The sequence below is a fragment of the Clupea harengus genome, chromosome 16 (assembly GCF_900700415.2).
Source record: "Clupea harengus chromosome 16, Ch_v2.0.2, whole genome shotgun sequence".
Lineage (NCBI taxonomy): Eukaryota > Metazoa > Chordata > Actinopteri > Clupeiformes > Clupeidae > Clupea > Clupea harengus.
In genome coordinates, this window is record NC_045167.1 from 4,358,665 (window position 1) to 4,378,427 (window position 19,763).

General features: G+C 43.1%; 1 protein-coding gene across 13 annotated transcripts in view; it reads right to left on the reverse strand.

The window, feature by feature from the left end:
- Nucleotides 1-3,700: 3,700 nt before the first annotated feature.
- Nucleotides 3,701-19,763, reverse strand: part of nrcama (neuronal cell adhesion molecule a) — an 84,943-nt gene continuing 68,880 nt past the window's right edge. For 5 of the 13 annotated variants that reach the window (XM_031582347.2, XM_031582348.2, XM_031582349.2 and 2 more), the window contains 18 exons: nt 19,535-19,682; nt 18,502-18,626; nt 17,413-17,433; nt 16,879-16,980; nt 15,574-15,771; nt 15,296-15,366; nt 14,708-14,936; nt 14,247-14,362; nt 13,530-13,734; nt 12,785-12,904; nt 12,214-12,390; nt 11,429-11,464; nt 10,288-10,356; nt 9,706-9,825; nt 9,152-9,307; nt 8,183-8,314; nt 7,880-7,958; nt 3,701-5,054 (listed from right to left, as the gene is read on the reverse strand). In XM_031582347.2, coding sequence (XP_031438207.1) covers nt 4,820-5,054; nt 7,880-7,958; nt 8,183-8,314; nt 9,152-9,307; nt 9,706-9,825; nt 10,288-10,356; nt 11,429-11,464; nt 12,214-12,390; nt 12,785-12,904; nt 13,530-13,734; nt 14,247-14,362; nt 14,708-14,936; nt 15,296-15,366; nt 15,574-15,771; nt 16,879-16,980; nt 17,413-17,433; nt 18,502-18,626; nt 19,535-19,682 — 2,339 coding nt within the window. In that variant the 3' untranslated portion in view covers nt 3,701-4,819. Of the gene's footprint in view, nt 5,055-6,629; nt 7,269-7,879; nt 7,959-8,182; nt 8,315-9,151; nt 9,308-9,705; nt 9,826-10,287; nt 10,357-11,428; nt 11,465-12,213; nt 12,391-12,784; nt 12,905-13,529; nt 13,735-14,246; nt 14,363-14,707; nt 14,937-15,295; nt 15,367-15,573; nt 15,772-16,878; nt 16,981-17,412; nt 17,434-18,501; nt 18,627-19,534; nt 19,683-19,763 lie in introns of those variants that run through there. The other 8 variants (XM_031582354.2, XM_031582351.2, XM_031582350.2 and 5 more) reach the window with 5 other exon arrangements.

Consider the following 19,763-nt stretch of genomic DNA (forward strand, 5'->3'; position numbering starts at 1 on the left):
TTTATTTCACACACATTTCAGGAATGTAGCCAGCACACCAGGGATATAACTAGAAATTGGGTCCCTCCCCCCCCCCAAGGCCTTTATCCACAACTGCTAGTTGAGCTCCAGCATGTTGGGACCACTGGATCTTTCAGGGTTTCATTCTCTTGCTATGCCCCTGGGACACACAGTTTGGAAAATGTTTTGAAGTCACCAATATTATAATAAAGATGATACAATGAATTCCCCTTCCTCTGGGATGTGCACATCACAGAATATAGTTCCCATTATCAGTGTGTCAAAGAACAAAAACAAGTCCCGTCGATGTGCTAATCAGAAGTCCCTTATACTTACTCCCCAAAGGCTACGAGGACACTGCTGCAATCAATGCACAAAGGAGCAGGAATAAGTTGGTTGTGAAATCCTGAAACCAACATTTATTTATTTTTTTATCATTTAAAATACAAAATATTTTGCAATAATATCATAGAGTAAACCATTTGACAGCCTTTCATGCTTAGCTTCAGGTAGCTTCACCATTTTCACCAGAATGTTTGTATCATATCATATCATATCATATATTATATCCTACCATTGAACACCATTCACAAAAAAAAGATAGAAAAAAAGAAAAAGAAACGAAAAACAGGCTTTTTCAAAGGAATTTGCGGTACCATTATGACGCAATGTCCAATAGTCTGTTAGGGTCTGCATGTTTTCTCGGGTCTTGTGTGAAGGTTCTTTAGGCTTTTTAATTTTTTTATTTTTCGGAACACAAAGAAGTGCATGACCCCTCAGAGACAAACAGAGAACAAGTGACGAGAGAAGCTTACTGATAACACCCCCCCCCCCCCCCCCCCCCCCACTCCCCGTGGACCCCTCAAAAAGAATGAGCAGAAGAAAAGAAATTGTGAACAAGTTTGTCAAGTTTCTTTTCCGTTTGTCCTCCCGTACAATATAAAACAGTGTTCACAGCAAATAAACAAAGGGTGAAGTGAGTCCAGTTTAGGAGGTTCTTCTACAACACTATGCACTCAGCAATCAGAGAGGTTCTGGCTCAGGAAGTGGAGCCGGATCATACCTGCGCTGGAGTTTTGCCGGGTCTGGGTCGGATGTGTTTTTTTTGTTTTTTTGTTTTATTTTGGGGCTTTTTGCCGTTATTCAGACAGGACAGTAGAGACTGGCAGGAAATGAGTGGGAGACAGAGATGGGAGTGGGATCAGGAAATGACGGCAAGTTGGATTGAACTCGGGTCCCCATAGGCATTTGGACCTGTATATGGTTGGGATGCTACAGCAGTGACTTAGACGCACAGTGGTATAAAACAAACACTCAAAATTTGCATTTAAAGTATTTCAACTTTTTTTATTACCACATTTAGTAGCAGATTAAGCTTTCTCAAGTTGTCTTTCTTTCTCTCTCTATCTCTCTCTCTCTCTCTTTCTGGTGTGGCCTTGCGTCTTAAATTAATCAGGTTATATTGACAAAGCAACAGAATATCTACACGTAAAAAGCCAGACAATTCAAAACTAAAAGGACGAACGAAAACGAAAAAACTTGATGCAAGTCATGACAAGCCAAATCAAGAAAAATCTGGGGGCTTCGCTAAAGAGAGTGCAACCCCACTGAACACACATACAGTCATCTTGAAAAACCTACGCACACTTGCGCGCACACACACACACACACACATCACATATATTCTTCATTCTTGCATCAACATACCGTTAACACAGACACACACTAACACGCTCCAATCAATCGTATCTGTGTAGGCTTGGTAAGGAGGTGAGTACAGGGTGCTTCTCTTCACTGCTACACTGCTACACCCCAAAGCTTGCAATACTCATAAACATGCATCACCATGGTCCAAAACCGAAAGAAAAGCATGGCTATATGTGGACAAAGGAAACAACCTACATTATTGTTTACACTGAGTTTGTCTAACCCTAACCTATAGGTAACTGCTAGTTTTGTTTTATCGACATTCCACAGTTTCATACAGCCCCCCCCACCACCCCACCCCCTGTACTCGTACTCTTTATTTTCCGTCATTTATTTATAATATCACCAGTTTTAGCACCCGCTGCAGTCCCCTGTAGCCTGTTTTTTATAGCGCCATCTTGTGGCTGGGTCCAATGGCAGTTAACCTTGTCAGATTGGCAGTAGTTGCAGCTGCTTGGTAGAAGAGAAGCAGCCCCTCCCCCTCTGCGTAATGCGGCCAATGAGGGCTTGAGATGAGAGCATGCTCAGTTCTGCCTGCAGGCTGGATTGGTGAAGAAGAATCTCGGTGAATGTGGTGAATCCCCTTTCATTTTTTGGACATTGGTGAATCTCTCCTTGCTATTGTTTTTGTCTGTGTGTGTGTGTGTGTGTGTGTGTGTATATGTGTGTGTGTGTGATTGAGTGGATGAGCACAAGGGGAAGTGAGACAAGGGAGAAGGGGGTGTCTAAATGATTGAACGCAGAACGCTGTTCTCTACAAAGGCACTAGTTACCATGCAGTGAGGCCTGGAAGGCCCCTACAGTAAGAGACTGCTTCTAAACACATTTGTGATGTGTATGCATGTTTCATTTCTTTTTCTCTCTCTCTTTCTTTCTTTTCTCTCTCTCTTATGGAGCACAATTGGTTAGGCTAGGGGAATTCATGTGTGTGTGTGTGTGTGTGTGTGTGTCTGTGTGAGAGAGAGAGGTGTGTGAGAGATGGCGGGTTATGGATTATCGTGAGTCTGCATGTGTATGTGTGTGTTTGAGTGTAAGAGTATGTTAAGGAGAGGACTCTCATGAACCACACTCGACCAGAGGAAACCATGACGACTGCTGCTTGCGAAGAGAATCTCAAATCCACTTCCTCTCTTCCCAAAGTGCAGCTGAGTATGGAACCCATACAGGCCAGATCAGGGCCAAATCCATTGGTGTGTTCAAATTCGAAAAACAGAGGCGAACGTTCGAAGCGATCACATTTTCTTTTGAACTTGAATTTGAATGTTTTTGTGTAAACATTCTGAATCGTTCGATTTATTCAGTGATCCTTAGTCAAGCCTACATGTTTGTACGCCGATAACGACCTCCTCAGGCTGTTTGTGTGTGTCCGCACATGTTCGCAGTGAACTGAAAGCAAACGAAAAACTGTTTGAACGTTTGCCTATGTTTGCTATTTTGAACGCACCCCAGATCTGATCTGGTACAGAATCAGCTCCTGCCTGCCTGGGTTTCCAGTGCTTGAGGAGCGCAGCAGGAAGTCCATATCTGAGACCAATATACAGAAACATTTACAAAGTAACAGCAAGCTGAAAAACAAAACAGAACACATAACACAACAAAAAAAACTGCACCTAACTCAAAATAGATTTAGGAAAATCCATCAAGGCTACATTTGTGAGAAAAAAGAATTCATGGGTGTCATATAGTTTCCTGATTCCAGAAGGGAGTGTGTCTTTCTGTGTAATAGTGACTGTGTGTGTGTGTGTGTGTGTGTGTGTGTGTGGGGGGGGGGTGTGTGTGTATGTGTGTGTGTGTGCTGAATATAGCACTGTCTTCAGGGAGTAAGCGCTGAGCTATCTGATCTCACTGTGTAGCTGACTAGACCAGATTGGGCCCCCCGGTGTGGGCCAGACCAGGGCCGGTGCCGGTTCAGAAAGCGCTGCCTCCTATCCCTGATGTCCTGCCAATAGATTTGTCTTCTGAAAATTACATTAGAGATATACACAGACAGCTCTTTGTCTTGCAAAATAAGACATAATAATATTAATATTCGTCATAGCTTTTACATCGAGTCACATTTTTTACAACAATGTCCACAAAGACATCTGTGTCATTTTTCTTTTTCCTTTGATTAATACATAATATAATACTTTTTAGTATCAATAGGTTACTGTTGTTGTTGTTGTTAATGATGAAACGCAGAACAGCATAACCTGTATTTGCAGATGTGCGGCGTGAGACAGTCAAGTACAAAACCTGCAGGGAGGTTTCAGCACGTTTAAACACATTGCTACCTCTGAATGCTCAACTGTGTGTGGGGGAAACACTGCCTCAGAAGCTATGGGATGGTGAAATGTGTTAGCATGATGCTATTCGACTGCTAATGGTTCATGGGGTGGAAAATATAGCTCATATATATATATATATATATATATGTAAATACATATATATATATATATTAATATCTCATATATATTCTCATCTATATATTTATATGTTTGTTAAAAGATAAAACAAATATCCCTGGGATGAGCATACCCAGCCAGATAGTCCATCCAGCTCGACATCACAGTTTGTTATCCTGCCTCTCTCGTTCTCTCTCTTTTCTCCACATCACTGTGGGTGGCCTATGGGTTTGTTTACTGGTTTGCGTTTGGCAAAGTGAGCTTAGGCATGTGAGATGTGTGTGTGATGGGGGGGGGGGGGAGTTCACAGTGTGATGCGACAGCTTGGCAGAGATGAAGATGTGTGTGCGTGTGTGTGAGTATGGGTTTGTGTGTGTGTCTATGTATGAAAAAGATGAGGTGCCATGTCTCTCTCTAAATGTGTCACACAAAAGAGTTCATGACGTAGAAGGGTGATGGGACTGCCTGGCAAAGATGAAGGGGTGTATGCGTTTGTGTGTGTGTGTTTGTGTGTGTGTGTGTGTGTGTGTGTGTGTGTGTGTGTCTGTGTGTGTATAAGAGAGAGAAGATATTTTCCAATTCTCCAATCTCGGCCATGTTAAATGAGCATATATATATATACACATATATATATGTATGTATGTATGTATATATATATATATGTTTCTGTGTGTGTGTGTGTATTCGCGTGGTCTCCAGAGAGAGTCCGGTGGCGTTTCCTGGCGCTCTCACACGAATGAATTCATAGCGTTAACGGGTGAGGGCGCCTCGGAGCTCTCGTTGCCCTCGGCCGTGTCCTTCTCCTTCTTGCCGCTGTACTGGCCGATGAAGGAGCCGTCCTCGTTGAACTGACCGTCGCCGCCCTCGCCGTAGTCCACCAGGCTGTCGTCGCTGTCTTCCTTTTTCAGCGTTCCATTGGACGGAGTCCGGCTGCCCTTCAGAGGCTTGTGGTCCTCCGTGTCACTGAGGGAGAGAGGGAGGGAGAGAGAGAGAGGGAAGAGAGGTAAGGAAGAGGAGTGAAGGATGGGAGAGGGAGAGAGTGAAGGTGAGTAAGTACAATAGAAAGAAAGAAAGAAAGAAAGAGACACAAGATTGAGTATAATCAAATGATAGAGAAAGCGATAAAGAAAATGAGAGATGAACGTTGAAAGAAAGGAAGAAAGGAAGAAAGAAGAGGGAAGGAAAAAATGAAGAAATAAGGAGAAATATAGAGAATATCCAGAGAGTGAATAAAGAGGAGAGAACAAAAGACAGGACATCTGTTAAACAAGGAGCACATTAATGTTGAATCATACCACCCAGCTTAGCTGTCCAAAATGGCGTGCCTTTTCTTAAGCCCTTCACTCAGGGCCGGATCATATGCGCACATACTGTATGCGTTCTGCTGCCATAGCATGCTTAAAGTGGCCGGGGGTCAGAGGTCAAAATGCAAGGAGCGGCGTAAGAAATGCCTGGTATTACTGGTGTCAGGGACACAAAGCCAAGACTTGCGAGCAAAAAAACACATCATAACTTATTGAGTATAGAGTGCTGTTAGATTATTGTTTATTCTGGTCACTCGGGGCAACGAGACTCTCATACATACAGATCTTTATTCAAGTCATTAGAGGCTCATAGGAGAAGGAGCAAACACAATGCAAAGCCAAACCATATGCAACATAATCAAACCAAACTGAAACTGAAACTGGATCCAAAAGAAGACTAGGAGCTGGGGAATGCAGGTCAGGAGAGGTGCTTTCTGTGCTGTTTGCTGGGTAGTGTAATTCTCTGCCCAGATACTAGTGGACCCTGGAAGGGATTCTGCCCTGATCCGGTGCGACCTCCTGCCGGATCAGAGCCAGATCCACTCCGGAGACCGCTACTATCCAGGCGCTGTGGCAGTCACGCCACGGATGGGAAATCAAACACAGCCTGTGGTCGCCTTAAGTGTTAGGACGTGGATGTGTCTCGCATGCTGGGGCTACCATTCCCTTCTTACCTTTCCAGAGACCTAAACTCCCCCAATACAGAAGCACAGAGGTGCAACCAATCAGACACAGTCTTACTGCACATCGAAGCTGTGAATTCAATCACCTGGTGGTACTGCGCATAAGGGTGCAAACGACTCACGAGTGGCATCGTTTCCGTGCCAGAGCGAGTAATTTTAATGGTGAACCAAAGCTGAATTTGAGAGTAGGATTCATTGTGGAGAGCTGTCAATTCCATCCAGGAAATTAACTTTGTATGCAGCTATGCAAAACACGGCTGTAGCAAATAGCATTAGCATTCGCACTAGCTTAGTTACACTAGCAAATAGCATTAGCATTCGCACTAGCTTAGTTACACTAGCATTAGCACTAGCTTAGTTACACTAGCATTCCATTACTCGTGAGATAGAAATGATTGACTAGCCACTCTGGTCCCCAATCATTCCCTGGATGATCAATATATTCTGAGGTCAGTGAGCAATTTATACACCCAGCTGGAGACTGTAACCAAACTGGACTCATTATGATGCAGATCAGATGAGAACGGTTCTAGAGTTACCCCTAATAAGGCAACACGAAATACACCAATTTCTGCAGTGTTATAAAAGCCTTACATTCTGTTTTATGCATGAAAGCTTTTCTTTTTATTAATGATAGGATTATGACTTTGAAAAATCACAACTTTCACTGGTGTCTCCCAAATTGTTTTCTTTTTTTCTTTTAAGCATTTTCAACACCATTAGCGTGAAGAAGCCTCAGGCTAAAACGCATGAAATTGGATTGCTTCTGATAAAAAAAAGGCAGTGTATCAAGTTAATGAGAGCTGGTGAGAATATTCATTTGGTTGAGCAGTGACATAAGCTGATAAGAGAAATGTTGCAATCTCTACCAATGTAATTATGCGTTTGCTGGAAAGCTCTTAAAATAGCTGTTTTAGAATAGTTGAAGCAGTTTTAATGGACGTTTCTGGCAATTACAAGACAGACACTGGCTCTGGCCTGCAATCGGCCCTGATCTAGCCTCATCTCAGCCAGACCGGGCCGGATCAGGGCCAGATCAGGGCGGGTTCAGTCCCACAGTCAGTTACTATAGTTGGGTTGGAGTTACTGTAGCTGTTTAGTTCATTATACAGCTTGAAGATGATGATGATTCCCGCTTGCCTGTTGCGTCTGGAATGGAATTGTAAATGGAATTGTCTCCTGTCCTTTTCCTGTATCAGGGAAGATGCAGAACACAATTTTTTTCTTCTCTTTCTCCTTTATTTTTATATTATTATTTCGGTGTCCTCAATGTTTTTATTTAGATGTGGTCATTGTTCTGTTGTTATGCTTCGTGTTATGGAGGTATGTTTATTTCTCTTGAAGACATTCGAATAGAACACAATTTGATAACATTCTGCCATTTGTTCTGTGCCATGTTTTTTCAATATTTAGTTATTGATATAGAATTAATTATTCATTTCACCTGTTTGTAATTAGCTATAAACCATACACTGAACTGAAGGGTACTGCACAGGGTTCAAACTGTGAACCTATTCGATTAGCTCACTCCTGTACTCCTGTACACCTGCATTCTCAGTACTCACTTTACGCACTGTAGTTACTGCACTCTTAATACTCACTGTGCTGTTTCAATCCATTCCACTCTATACACCCCTCTCCAATCATCTCACCTGTAGACTTTTAACATTTAAACTTTGCCAGCACTTGTCTAACCAGAAGACTCTCACCTAAACATCCACCTGTAACCAGCAGACCTGGATCTGCAATGTGTCTACACCTGTAGGACTCTCCCCTGTGTCTGGACCTGTGTGAAGCTCACCTGTATTCTCCAAAGGTGCCATCATCCTCCTTCATGGGCTGGACCTCTGGGTCCTGGTGCTGGTCCTCTTTTTCTTTCACTGTGGGATGAGGAATAGACACACACTGCATGTCTAGTTTCTGAAATCATGTGTGCATGTGTGTGTGTGTGCATGCCTGCGTGTGTGCATGCCTGTGTGTGTTTGAGTGTGTGTGTGTGTGCATGCGTGTGTGTGTGTGTGTGTGTGTGACTAACCAGGGTATTTTCTTTCTTTATTGTGTGTGTGAGAGAGAGAGAGAGAAAGAGAGAGAGAGATGAACTAACCAGGGTATTTTCCTCCTTTATTTCTCTTGATGAAGCAGACGATGAGGAGGATGAGGATGAGGAGGGCGACGGCACACATGAGCCCGATGAACCAGCCCTGTGTGGCGATGTCAACCTGTGTATTTGGCATCGCTACACACACACAAGCACACACACACACACACACACACACACACACAAACACGCGCCCGCACACACACGCACAAACGCACACACACACACACATGCATATACACACAAACATACACAAAGTCGTAAAGGTGTAAACAAATAATTGCTTCTACTGAATTCAATGACAAACATTTTAAATAACCTACTTTCACATATTATTCGTTTGCCCTATAGTATAGACTAATTTGAAATGTTTTAAATTAAAATACACAGAATATAGAAAAGGATAAACACACTAGAAAAATAAGGATAATCATGAAATGAACTTGACTAACTAACTAACTAACTAACACTGACACAAAGATCAACTTTAACAATGAACTATCCCTTCAGGGTGAACACTGGAAATGGGAAAAAGTATACAAAATAAAGAAAAAATTAAACACAGTACACCTGAGTGACTGTACACCTGTGTGAGACACAATCTATGATGATTCCGCTTCTCTGAAATGACCACACAAATCAAATTCCCCAGACGAAGACACCTTACGCTAGATCTCTAATACCGTTTAAGAGCACAACAATGTGCGATACAAATGATGATGTTCACTTGGTGAAGAAAACTGGAAATTTAAAGTAAATAAGACAAACAAACAAAATAACATAACACGTGTCACACGTCATGCAAAATGTAAACAGAATCCACAATGGTCCACCATCATTGACATGGTCATGCTTTCATACTAAAACTCCCCCTGTGATTTCCACCCGACGCAACCCTTTAACACAGACAGGATATTGTGGAATGGGATGACGGACATAAACGGTCCTCAGGAAAGACTGCGCATGCCGCCTCACCTGGCACTGTAATCACCAGCTCGTCTGTGCTGTGCATCGTTTGGTCAGAGTGGTCTTTGGCCACCACGCGAACCCTATATGTCATGCCTGCCTTTAGACCCTTAATCAGATGCGTTTGAGTGCCGTTAACAGGCTCTTTAGTCCACGCGTCCTTGCCTAGAGGGAGAGTACGCGAAGCCATCGTCAGTGTCTAGCTCTGTTACGTGGCTCAATCTACAGAAACGGTAATCTATATATAGATAAGTATTATGTACGTGAACAATATTTTACGTATTGATACATGTTGACAGTCAAAATTTACGTATTGAAAATATTAGGAAATCTAAATATATGTCTCTAGAATATAAACAATAACTCGAAAGTTAGACACAGGCATACTACGATGCACTGCAATTAAGTGCAAATACACCGGTCTACGATGCTAAGTATTTAAGATTCAGAGAAACCTCTAAGATATCAAAGTATAATGTATCTACTGTGGGACTATGTGGGCAGATTAAAAAACCTGCTTAACATTAGAGTACTGTACATCAGAGTCCCGAGGCATGTCTTACTGTTTTCGACATTATATTCCACGTAAACATTATCTGGACCCGAGTATTCCCAAGTTATAAACGCTCCGTTTTCCTCCACGGATGAGTTTACTCGTCTGAACGGCTGGCCAATGGGAAGGCCTGGAGAGAACAAGCACACATGAAACCCAGGAGCTCTAAAGTTCAAAGGTCAAGTTACATAGGCTTTAGTCGTTCACATAGTTAACATATAGCTTCAAAAACTACACTGAACGGCATAGCGCACAGTACGGTACAGTAGAGGTCATTTTCCATCTTTGGTTAGGATAAAGATACTTATAAACATTCTGATGATAAAACTAGGCTAATGTATGTGGTTTAACCCTAGTGAGCTAATTTTGCACAAATGTGTACAGGACCGATTGTGTAGGGATGCATGACAGCTAATATATGCATGGTGCAGTGTACTAGTAGTTATACACAATATAACATATAAACTACAGGGGAGTCAGTGCCGTTATACAGCATAACCAACAGCTTACATGCAGAGTGATATACGAACTCTGCAATGTGTGTGGGGGAGGGAGGGGGGGGGCAGAGTGAGGAAGGGAGTGAGGTCAGTACCCTTGAAAACCGGAGAAAGGGGTGGAGACTGGGTGGGGGGAGAAGTTGGGTGGGGGGGTTCAGTGGGGCCTGAAAAGAGTTCACACGGAAGAGGGTCAGGGACAACACACAGGGAGAGAACAATCAGAAATGAACAACAGCATCTGAGGAGAGAGAGAGAGAGAGAGAGAGAGAGAGAGAGAGAAAGAGAGAGAGAAAGACAGCAGAAAACAAGAGAAAGTGTTGAAATGACTATATATCGAGAAAGCGTGAAAGAAAGGAGAATTGTGAACAGCGAGAAGAGACAGAGAAGTAAAAAGAATAACAAGATAAGAGCAAAGACATGAGGACACAGGAAGTGTGAGAAAAAAGACATGTGAAAGCGAGAATAAGAGAAAGACAAGAGCGATTAGTGTTCAGTGTCGTTATCGTCATGCAGCATCATGCAGAGCAACCTGACTAGTCACTTATTATGGGATGGAGTGGAGGAGGAGCACACAAACTCTATGATACCTGCTACGACCAGTCAGCCTTTGTTAAAAATTGAAAGGGCAGGTTGAGTATCTGAGACCTGGTGTAAGGGATAGGATAATGGGAAAATTCCTTTTCATTCTACTTTACTGACACTGTTGTTCTAACCAATCCATAGCTCTATTGTATTTCTATGGAAACTATTGAAACATCGAGCAGATCTACAGAAGGTGGGATTGTCTTGTCTACTCTGAGGGAAGACGCATGCAGATGCTATAGGGGTCTGCTGGCCTACAGGGCACTCTTAGAAAAAGGGTTCTGCATCTCCATACAGGAACTATTAAACATTCTACTTAGAACTCTCTGTTAAACTCCTTTTTGGAATCATGTTGGGCTAATAGCTTTATAGCTAAAAGCAAAAACCTTTGAGAACCCATTTTTGCAAGGAAAGGTTTTCTGCTTTCAATCTTTGGAAGCCCCAAGAAAAAATAAATGAGGATCCTGAATGGAACCTTTCACATACTGTATAGATGAAGTATATGACGTAGTTCTAAGCAGAACCTTTTAGGGTTCCTCTATGGAGATCATCTGAGGAACATTTTTCTTGTGCGTTAAGACTGAGAGCTGCACTGAGCACTGATGCCTCTAAGGCATGCAGGTCCATCAGGCCAGCCGAAGCTCGGGGCGTTACCTGTACCCACTGCTACTGTGGGCGGACGCATTAACACTTCAGAGGAGCAGAGAGAAGAGAGGAAAACAGAACAAACACACACACACACACACACACACACACACACATACACACACAGAGGCAGAGTGAGTCTCAGTTCACAAGTCGGCAGACAAGACGGGTAAATTGGCAATTATGTAGCAGTTATGTAAACTATGACCAAAATGAACCAGCTTTTGGTCCAACTCTCTTCTCAAATACATTCACCAAAAGAGTCCATTACCATTGTGATTCACATGTCCATTTGGAAATAAGAATCAAAAGCACCATATTGAGGACATGTGTTACTACAGTACAGGGAAAGCACCTACCACAATCCACGGCTATCTAGTTTAGTCCTCAAAGGATGGGGACACTGGTTTTAAAAGTAAGAGGGGTATTCGTCAAAACAGATTGTAGGCATCCAAATGAATTTCCTTAGGTCAGCCTACCTAACTGGTAGTAATATACATTAAAAACCAGGAACTAAGGCTGAGTTCCTAATTGAGTGGAGACAGCGTCCTTTAATTAATAGTATATTTCAGGCAAAGCCCAGAGAGACGAACACGCAGAAACCTTCGGCCACTACCAGTTCCGCCACTGGTTTGGGAACGTAGGTCCTTACACCGTTTATGTTCATAATCCACGCAGAGAAACACGGAAACCGACGACTGAAGGCTATTTAGAGCGCGACAGATCTCGCCCAGAAGAGTTGCAGATGGTTGTGTTGAGGAGCCAGTTGTTATGTGCTAGATTGGGACCCTCACCTTCATCTATGATGGTGGCAGCCTCCTCTGTCCTTGTGGGGCCAGAGCCCTTGATGGTGTTGGCGCTGATGTAGACCTTGTACCGGGTGCTGTATTTCAGCTTGGCCAGGGTCACCATCGTCTCATTGGCGGCCAGGTTCATTTCCTCCATCGGGCCAAGCTCGCTAGTGTTGTTCACTAAAAAACAGAGACAATGAGACAGAGAGAGTGAGACAGAAAGAGTGAGACAGAGACAGTGAGACAGAGAGAGTGAGACAGAGAGAGTGAGGCAGACAGAGTGAGAACGGACAGAGTGAGACAGAGAGAGTGAGACAGAGAGAGTGAGACAGATGGAAAGGAAGAGGAGAGATAAAGAGCGAGAGAGACATGATGATGATGATGATGATGATGATAGTGTTGAGAGAGAGACACATTGCTATTGTAGTCTTGGCTTGTGACTTTTTTTTATTTCTGTTGTAATACACAAATATTTAGAAGATTACTATCCAACATGACTTGGACAACATGTCTCCAATAATCGAGCAAGTTCACTCTAAGCTGACTCTGGCCCTGAACAGTATCAGTATCTCACCAGGCTGGTACTGGAGCGTGTAGCCCGTCAGGCGGCCATTATCCTCCTCTGGAGGACCCCACTCCAGAATCAGAGAGTCCAGACTGGGGGTGATCGTCAGGAAGGCCGGACGTCCAGGAACTTCATGTGGGAAAGAGACGAGAACAGAGAGTCAACAAAGATCATGATGACATTGATGACAGACATACCACTCCAAAATAAATGTAATGTCATACAATAAGTCATTTGTGCAATTAGTCATCACTAGAAAACTTCCAAAATAAACAATCAGCCTCTTGGACATATATTTTGAATGATGTATCATGAATTAAGGTGAGTGTTTCTGTTCCCCCTGGTGTCACTGAGTGGTACACAAACAGACAAAACAAGCAAACAAATACACCAAACAAAACATTCACCCAACCAGAAGACTCCTTTTGAGGGAGAGAGAGCGAGAGAGAGAAAGAGGGAGAGAGAGAGAAAGAGAGAGAGTGAGAGAGAGGGAGCATGAGAGAGAGAGAGAGAATGAAAGAGATTTCCTTTCCCTTCAGCAAGTCTCTCTAGCGGATTCACCTGAGTGTCTGTGAGCTTCAGCCCACTCTGCTAGAAGCTACCTTGCTGTACCTCGCTTGTATGCTAAGTGGCTTTGGATTAACGCATCGGCTGAATGCCGACATGTTTCAGGTGAACCCGCTAGAAGGTGTTGCTTACGGGACAAGAGCGTTTCGTGTTCGTTTGTCCCCCTGTCCCCTGCCCCCCCCCCTACCTCCTTCGGGCGTCTCAAACGTCTGGGTGGCACTTTGTGGCCCTTCCCCCTTGCCGTTGAACACCTTGATCTGGAGGTTGTAGAGGCTGAAGGGGTGCAGGCCAGGAAGTTTGCCCTCCGTCTTGTTCCCGCTGAAGATCATCACCTTGACCTCCTCTGGCTGGGACTCCTCCTTCAGCAGGCTCTTCTCCCTCCAGTAGTACACCTGATACAGGACAGGGTTAGACAAGCAGAACATTGTTAACACAAAATTGAAAGTATATAAAATATAGTTCAAAGTTCCTGTGGCTCAACCAGTAGTGTGTTCACAGCACACAGCACAAGGAGCTCTGGAGCTCTGATTAAGGTCAGACAGACAGAAATATTGTAGCAATAAAGTCATTATTTGAAACTGTATTAGACACAGTGTGTAGGAGTTGTACTCTTTATTGGATACCCAGGATCACATCCTGCTCAGATATACTGTAAGTCTATACCTGTAATACTCTATTAATCCCTTTGGATAACTATGTTGCCTAAATTATTCAAACTAAATAGATAGTGGAGTGGAGGTTAGGTGGGTAGGGGAGTGTGTTTCTTGTGTGAACGTTATAAACAAAGTGTTGCCTAAACTTTCTTTTGCTGCCTTTTCATCCAAAACATCCAGTCCTAAACCATCAATAAAGTTCTCCTTCAAACAGCCATGTTTTTTTATCGAACTCCTTCCGAGTCAGATACCTTATAGCCTTTTAGTCTTCCATTGACAGTTGCCATGGGAACAGGCTCCCAGCTGATCTCTGCGATGGTGTCATTTCCTGCCTCCACCTTCACACTGGCTGGAGCTCCCGAGGGGACTGAGGAAAGAAGAAAGCACAGAGACGCTCAGACTGACATCCAAACATCCAACTTCTTTACACATCCAATGGTTTTACTCTTTCACTGGCGATAAAAATTACAGAATTTTAGAGAATTACAGAGCAAAAAGGTAGTGGTTTTCAACAACCTGCTATAACTGTTGTCTATCAGAAGTTACATAGTGTGTCACACGGAATTTACAGAACCATGTGCGATTGTTCTAAATTACTACATTTTATTTGTCTATATCCTTTCTGGACTGTAAGTAGCTTTGCATGAATGTCTGTTGAATGATAACATTTACAAAAATGTAAATGGGGCATAGTCCATAGGCCAAGACTCACAGTCTTCGCCGGAGTATCCCACCACTGGCTCGGGCTCAGGGGCGTTTCCGAAGAGGTTCGTGGCCTGGACCTTGATGTCATAGGGCACGAAGGTGGGCGTGTCCGACACCACGTACTCCGTGATGTTGTTGTCCACCGCGTCGTTGTTCCACTCCTGTTCCACGTCCTTCTGTTTCCAGCTCACCAGAATCGTCAGGGCCGGACCATTGGCCTGAAGCTCGGTTAGTTTCTGACATCCGAGGAAGAATGATGAAGAAGATGATCATTTCACAGTAACGCAGATACTTCCATAATAAAATATGACAATAAAATATGAGTGCTATGCTAGACTGGGTCCCTCAAATGCAGACACTTCCACAATAAAATATGAGTGCTACATTTTTTGTTAAAATTATCATTTTTTTCTATTTACATTTTGTTACAATTATTTTGTTTTATGAATGACAAAATTTGCTGGAAAAAAAAGAGAACGATAACTGGCCTGACACAGACATTTCTGTTTTTGTTTTTGTTCAACCATGCTGGGACACAGTCACAAAATATATCATGAGAGGCTTTATATATCATACACAACAGAGAATACTGTACCTTCCATGATATAACTAGATTATTCGGTTCTGTTCCAAAGCCTTGGACATCTGAGGGGTTGTCATCTGGCTCTGTCAAAGTTATACAATATTTGAGTTACTCCCTTAGGGTTGTTAAACAGTACTTCTCTTCTAACGACACAGACAATCAGAAACAATGCTAAACTGTGCGACCGAAACAGGTCTTCCAGAATATATGGAAGCATTCATTGAAAACACTGAATAAAAAGATGAAGTAGTTAATTAGCATCAATTGAATTGAAATCGTAAGGTGCTTACTGGATGGGCTGGTCCTGTACTGCTCGGATGGTGCGCTGGGCTCACTGAAGCCCACACCATTCAGGGCCAGAACCCTAAAAGAGTACCACACGTACGGGGACAGGTCCAGTCGGGCTGTGGTCTTGGTGCCGGGGACCTCTGTCATGTTGACCCAGACGCCTTTGTCGTGACGGGAGTCTTCATACTGAATGAGGAACTCTGGGATGGACACAGAGAGAAGGCAGCAGAGGTTTGAAAAGCTCACAGATTAAGGATGAGATTGAGGGACCCTTCTGTGCTGTATGATGTGTGGAGAAGAGTTTAAATGCATGACAAACATTAAGTGAAAACTGCTTGCTAACGGATTCATTAGTAAACAGTTTTATGAGTCAGCTCAATGAATTTGACTCTCTATTGAGTGTGAAAATGTGCTCAGCCGTTATAGCTAACACACCGAGGGCCCTAGTTTGAGGACAAAAACGCCTGGAAAAGGGGCAGCGAATGCACTGTTGCACAAACAGGGAACAGAAAGAGCTAGTAATGGCGTGGTCCAAGACACTAAGTGGACAGACCAGGCTGAAATGAAGTAGTGAAAGGTTTGGTTAAAGCCGACCAATAGCATTTGTTAAGAAATCCCTTTCTACTGAATGCGTCAGACGAGATTGCAATGTAGCGCGATGATGAGTGCTTTTACTTTTAGGCATAACCCGTAGTGGTTCTTCTGTTGTTCAAAACAATCCCATTCATTGACACATAATTGTAGCTTGTCAGACCTGTTTTAAAATGCCCTTCGCCACATCTCTTTGAACTGACTGTTATATTGTTCCTCAGGGTTAATCGGAGAGCAGCAGTGACCGGTAGCCTACATACATACATTGCTCCTGCTTCTTCACTAATGCAGAAATATGTAGGCATAATGTGCCACTCCTCCGATAAAGGCAACGGCATATTTTTTGCCGGAGAGATAAATCAGACTTGGCCATGAATGGTTTGTGATTGGAACATGCAAATGTTCCCTGTTAGCGAAGAATATGTCGCCACACCTATATCCAAAATCCACGCCGTTTTTAATTTATCATCAGAGTTTAAAACTGGGCGGAATAGGAAATGTATGCTACCCAACTAGGGCCTTGGGACTAGCTGGGTAGGCCTAGCTTGCTTACAGTAATAAATACATGTATGTGTGTGAATTAATGAATGAATGAATTAATGGATGAATGGATGAATGGATGAATTAATGAATGAATGAATTAATGAATGAAAGAATGAATGAATGAATGAATGAATGAATGAATGGATGGATGAATGCTAGAACAGTGGGCATACTCTGGGTTTGGCTGTTGTGTTCATCTCCGGGGATCCAGGTGAGCTGAACGCTCCTCGCCAGCTGGTCAGTGAGCTCCAGGTCCGCAGGAGGATCAGGTTGCTCTGTGGAACGAGAGAGCCTCAGTACCTCAACACATCACAGCACGGTACCACAGCTGCTTATACGGTATGCAGTTTATATAACAGGCACAGGCATGCAACAGTATGGGGATGTATAGCCTGCCGTAGCCATGGCAGCCAGTGAACTGGGAGCCTCATAAGCAACCACCAAACCATGCTGGATGGATATTAGTCACAGGACAACCAAAAAGAAAATGAAAACAAATGTTGAGTCAGCAGTGTAATGTAAATAAAGTGTAAATAAGCCATTGAAATGTTTATCACAAATCACAATACACAAACACCATGGGTACAAAAAATAGCAAACAAAAAGTTCCAAAGAGGGAGTAGGAAACACCCCCAAAATAAACTCTGTGGAAGGAGGGGTGATGGCTGATGGTAACACAACTCTGAGGGACTTCACACAGGCTTTACCGTCAACGATGGGCGCGGCCTCTGGTGGGCGGGGCAGCAGTAAGGTAGGAGGAGTTATTAGCCACAAGAATCATTCCAAGAGAAGCCACCATTATTAGAAAGTATTACATTTTACAAGTACTGTTTTTGGTATTTGGACTCTTGCAGTTGAAGCCTTTCATTATTTCATTCAGCATAAACTTTGAATGTATTAAGACGTGCACTACAAACACACTGTCTAGTCTGGGAATCACTACAGTGCAGTTGACCACTTACAGAGAGATAAGGTAGGATGTTCAACTTCAGTGAATATCTGAAGCTCAGTTAGAGTGAGGACATTCAATTTCCAAAAGAAACAGATTCGTAGACAGAGCTACATGCTCTACAGTAGTAGACAACACTTCATTTGCATCTGGAATTCCTAATAATCACTTATTTTTAAATATCTATATCTATCTATCTAAATAATATCTATCTATAAATTCAAAATACAAACAGGCCTTTGGTGAACTGTGAGGATTAACTGTTGAAAGGGGATGTTCCAAGCACACTAAAACATCATAAGCAAGATGAGATTTTAACCAGATCTGAATTATAGTGAATTAAAGTGAATTATATCTGTACAGATAAAGTGACAGCAACGTCAGGAGAAATGTAATGCTGTAACATAATTAAAAGATAATTGAACTTGAAAGTGTTTATTATGTATCTCGTTGAAAATGTTTTCCACCAGAACATTTAGCAAAATGACATCTCAGCTGACAAATAGCCAGATCAACAGGTAGAATGATAACAAGACCAGGAGACCGGTAGGCATAAATGCAAGGTCATGAAGTAATAAACCAATATTTGATCCTGGTCACATCACCCTGAAAGCATTTATCTTGTGTCTAATGATTCTTGTTGAAAGGAAGGTGTTCAAATCCACAAATTATATTTACATCTTGCAAAATTACACATAATGTGACTAAACCAGATCCTTAGAAAGATTGACCGCAAGACCAGCTGCTAGAAATGTCAGGTTGCAAAGTAACAAACAGACTTGTTGAAAGCATTTCTCTTATATAACTTCTATATGTATTTCTATTTCTATCTTTCTCTTCCACTTACCGACTACAGTGAGCGTAGCACTGGCAGAGTCCTGGTCCAGGGTGGTGTTCATGATGCAGGTGTACCTGCCCTCGTCTGCGACCGTCACGTCACTGATGGACAGGCTGTCTGCACCAATCACAAACCTACACAGGAAACAGGAAACACCGGCAGAAGACTGTAAGTATGGACTGGGACGGGACTAACCTGCGTATCGTAATTTTTAAAACCTACAGTGTGTGTGTTTCCAATGACAGGACATGTATTTACAATTGCCATTTCAATTCGATTCAATTCAATTTTATTTATATAGCGCAAAAGAACAATCAAATTATCTCAAGGCGCTTTACAGAGCCGAGGGCCTGAACCCCCTTAGAGCAAGCACACTGGCAACAGGGGCAAGGAAAAACTCCCTGTTAATCAGGAAGAAACCTTGAGCAGAATCACAACACATAAGGTGGGGCCTCTCTCTTAAAAACATTGCAATGTATTGCGATTATTGACTCAGTATGGAGAGAAGTGACTGATTGACAGTGCATGTTTAACATCACACGTAGTCTGTGGTGTGTGTATATGTGAGGCCGGAGGTTCCAAAGATACTCGAGACCACATTGCATTGCTATGGTTCCCTTAAGATGTGAAGGACACAGCGATCACGCACAGACGGATGGACTGCAAGATCAGCAGTGATCACGGTTGGCACTGCACTCCATGTCCTTCACTCTCATTGCTCTTTGACATTGACAAGTTGTGGGTGGCTGAGTCAGCAATTTATAGAAAGGTGAATCATATGGCTGATACTCCACACACAGAATCACACGCACACACACACACACACACACACACACATAAACACACACACGCACACACACACACACACACACACACACACACACACACACACACACACACACACACACACACACACACACACACACACACACACACACACACCCTCGCACACACACACACACCCTCGCACACACACACATACAAACTCGTACAAAAACACATATGGACACCCACCCACACACACACACACACACACACACACCTGTCATCATCAGGCAAGTCTTCGTCGTCCTTGAGCCAGATCATGGTGGGGACGAGGCTCGGGTCGTGCTTCACCTTACAATCAAACACAGCCTTCCTGTTCCGCTGGACCACCTTGTACTCCGGCTGCATCAGAATACGCGTGGGCTCTGACAACACACAGCAGGTACACCATTGGCTAAAGTCATGCTCAACACTGCAAATATGATGCTGAATCAGATCTGGTGTTA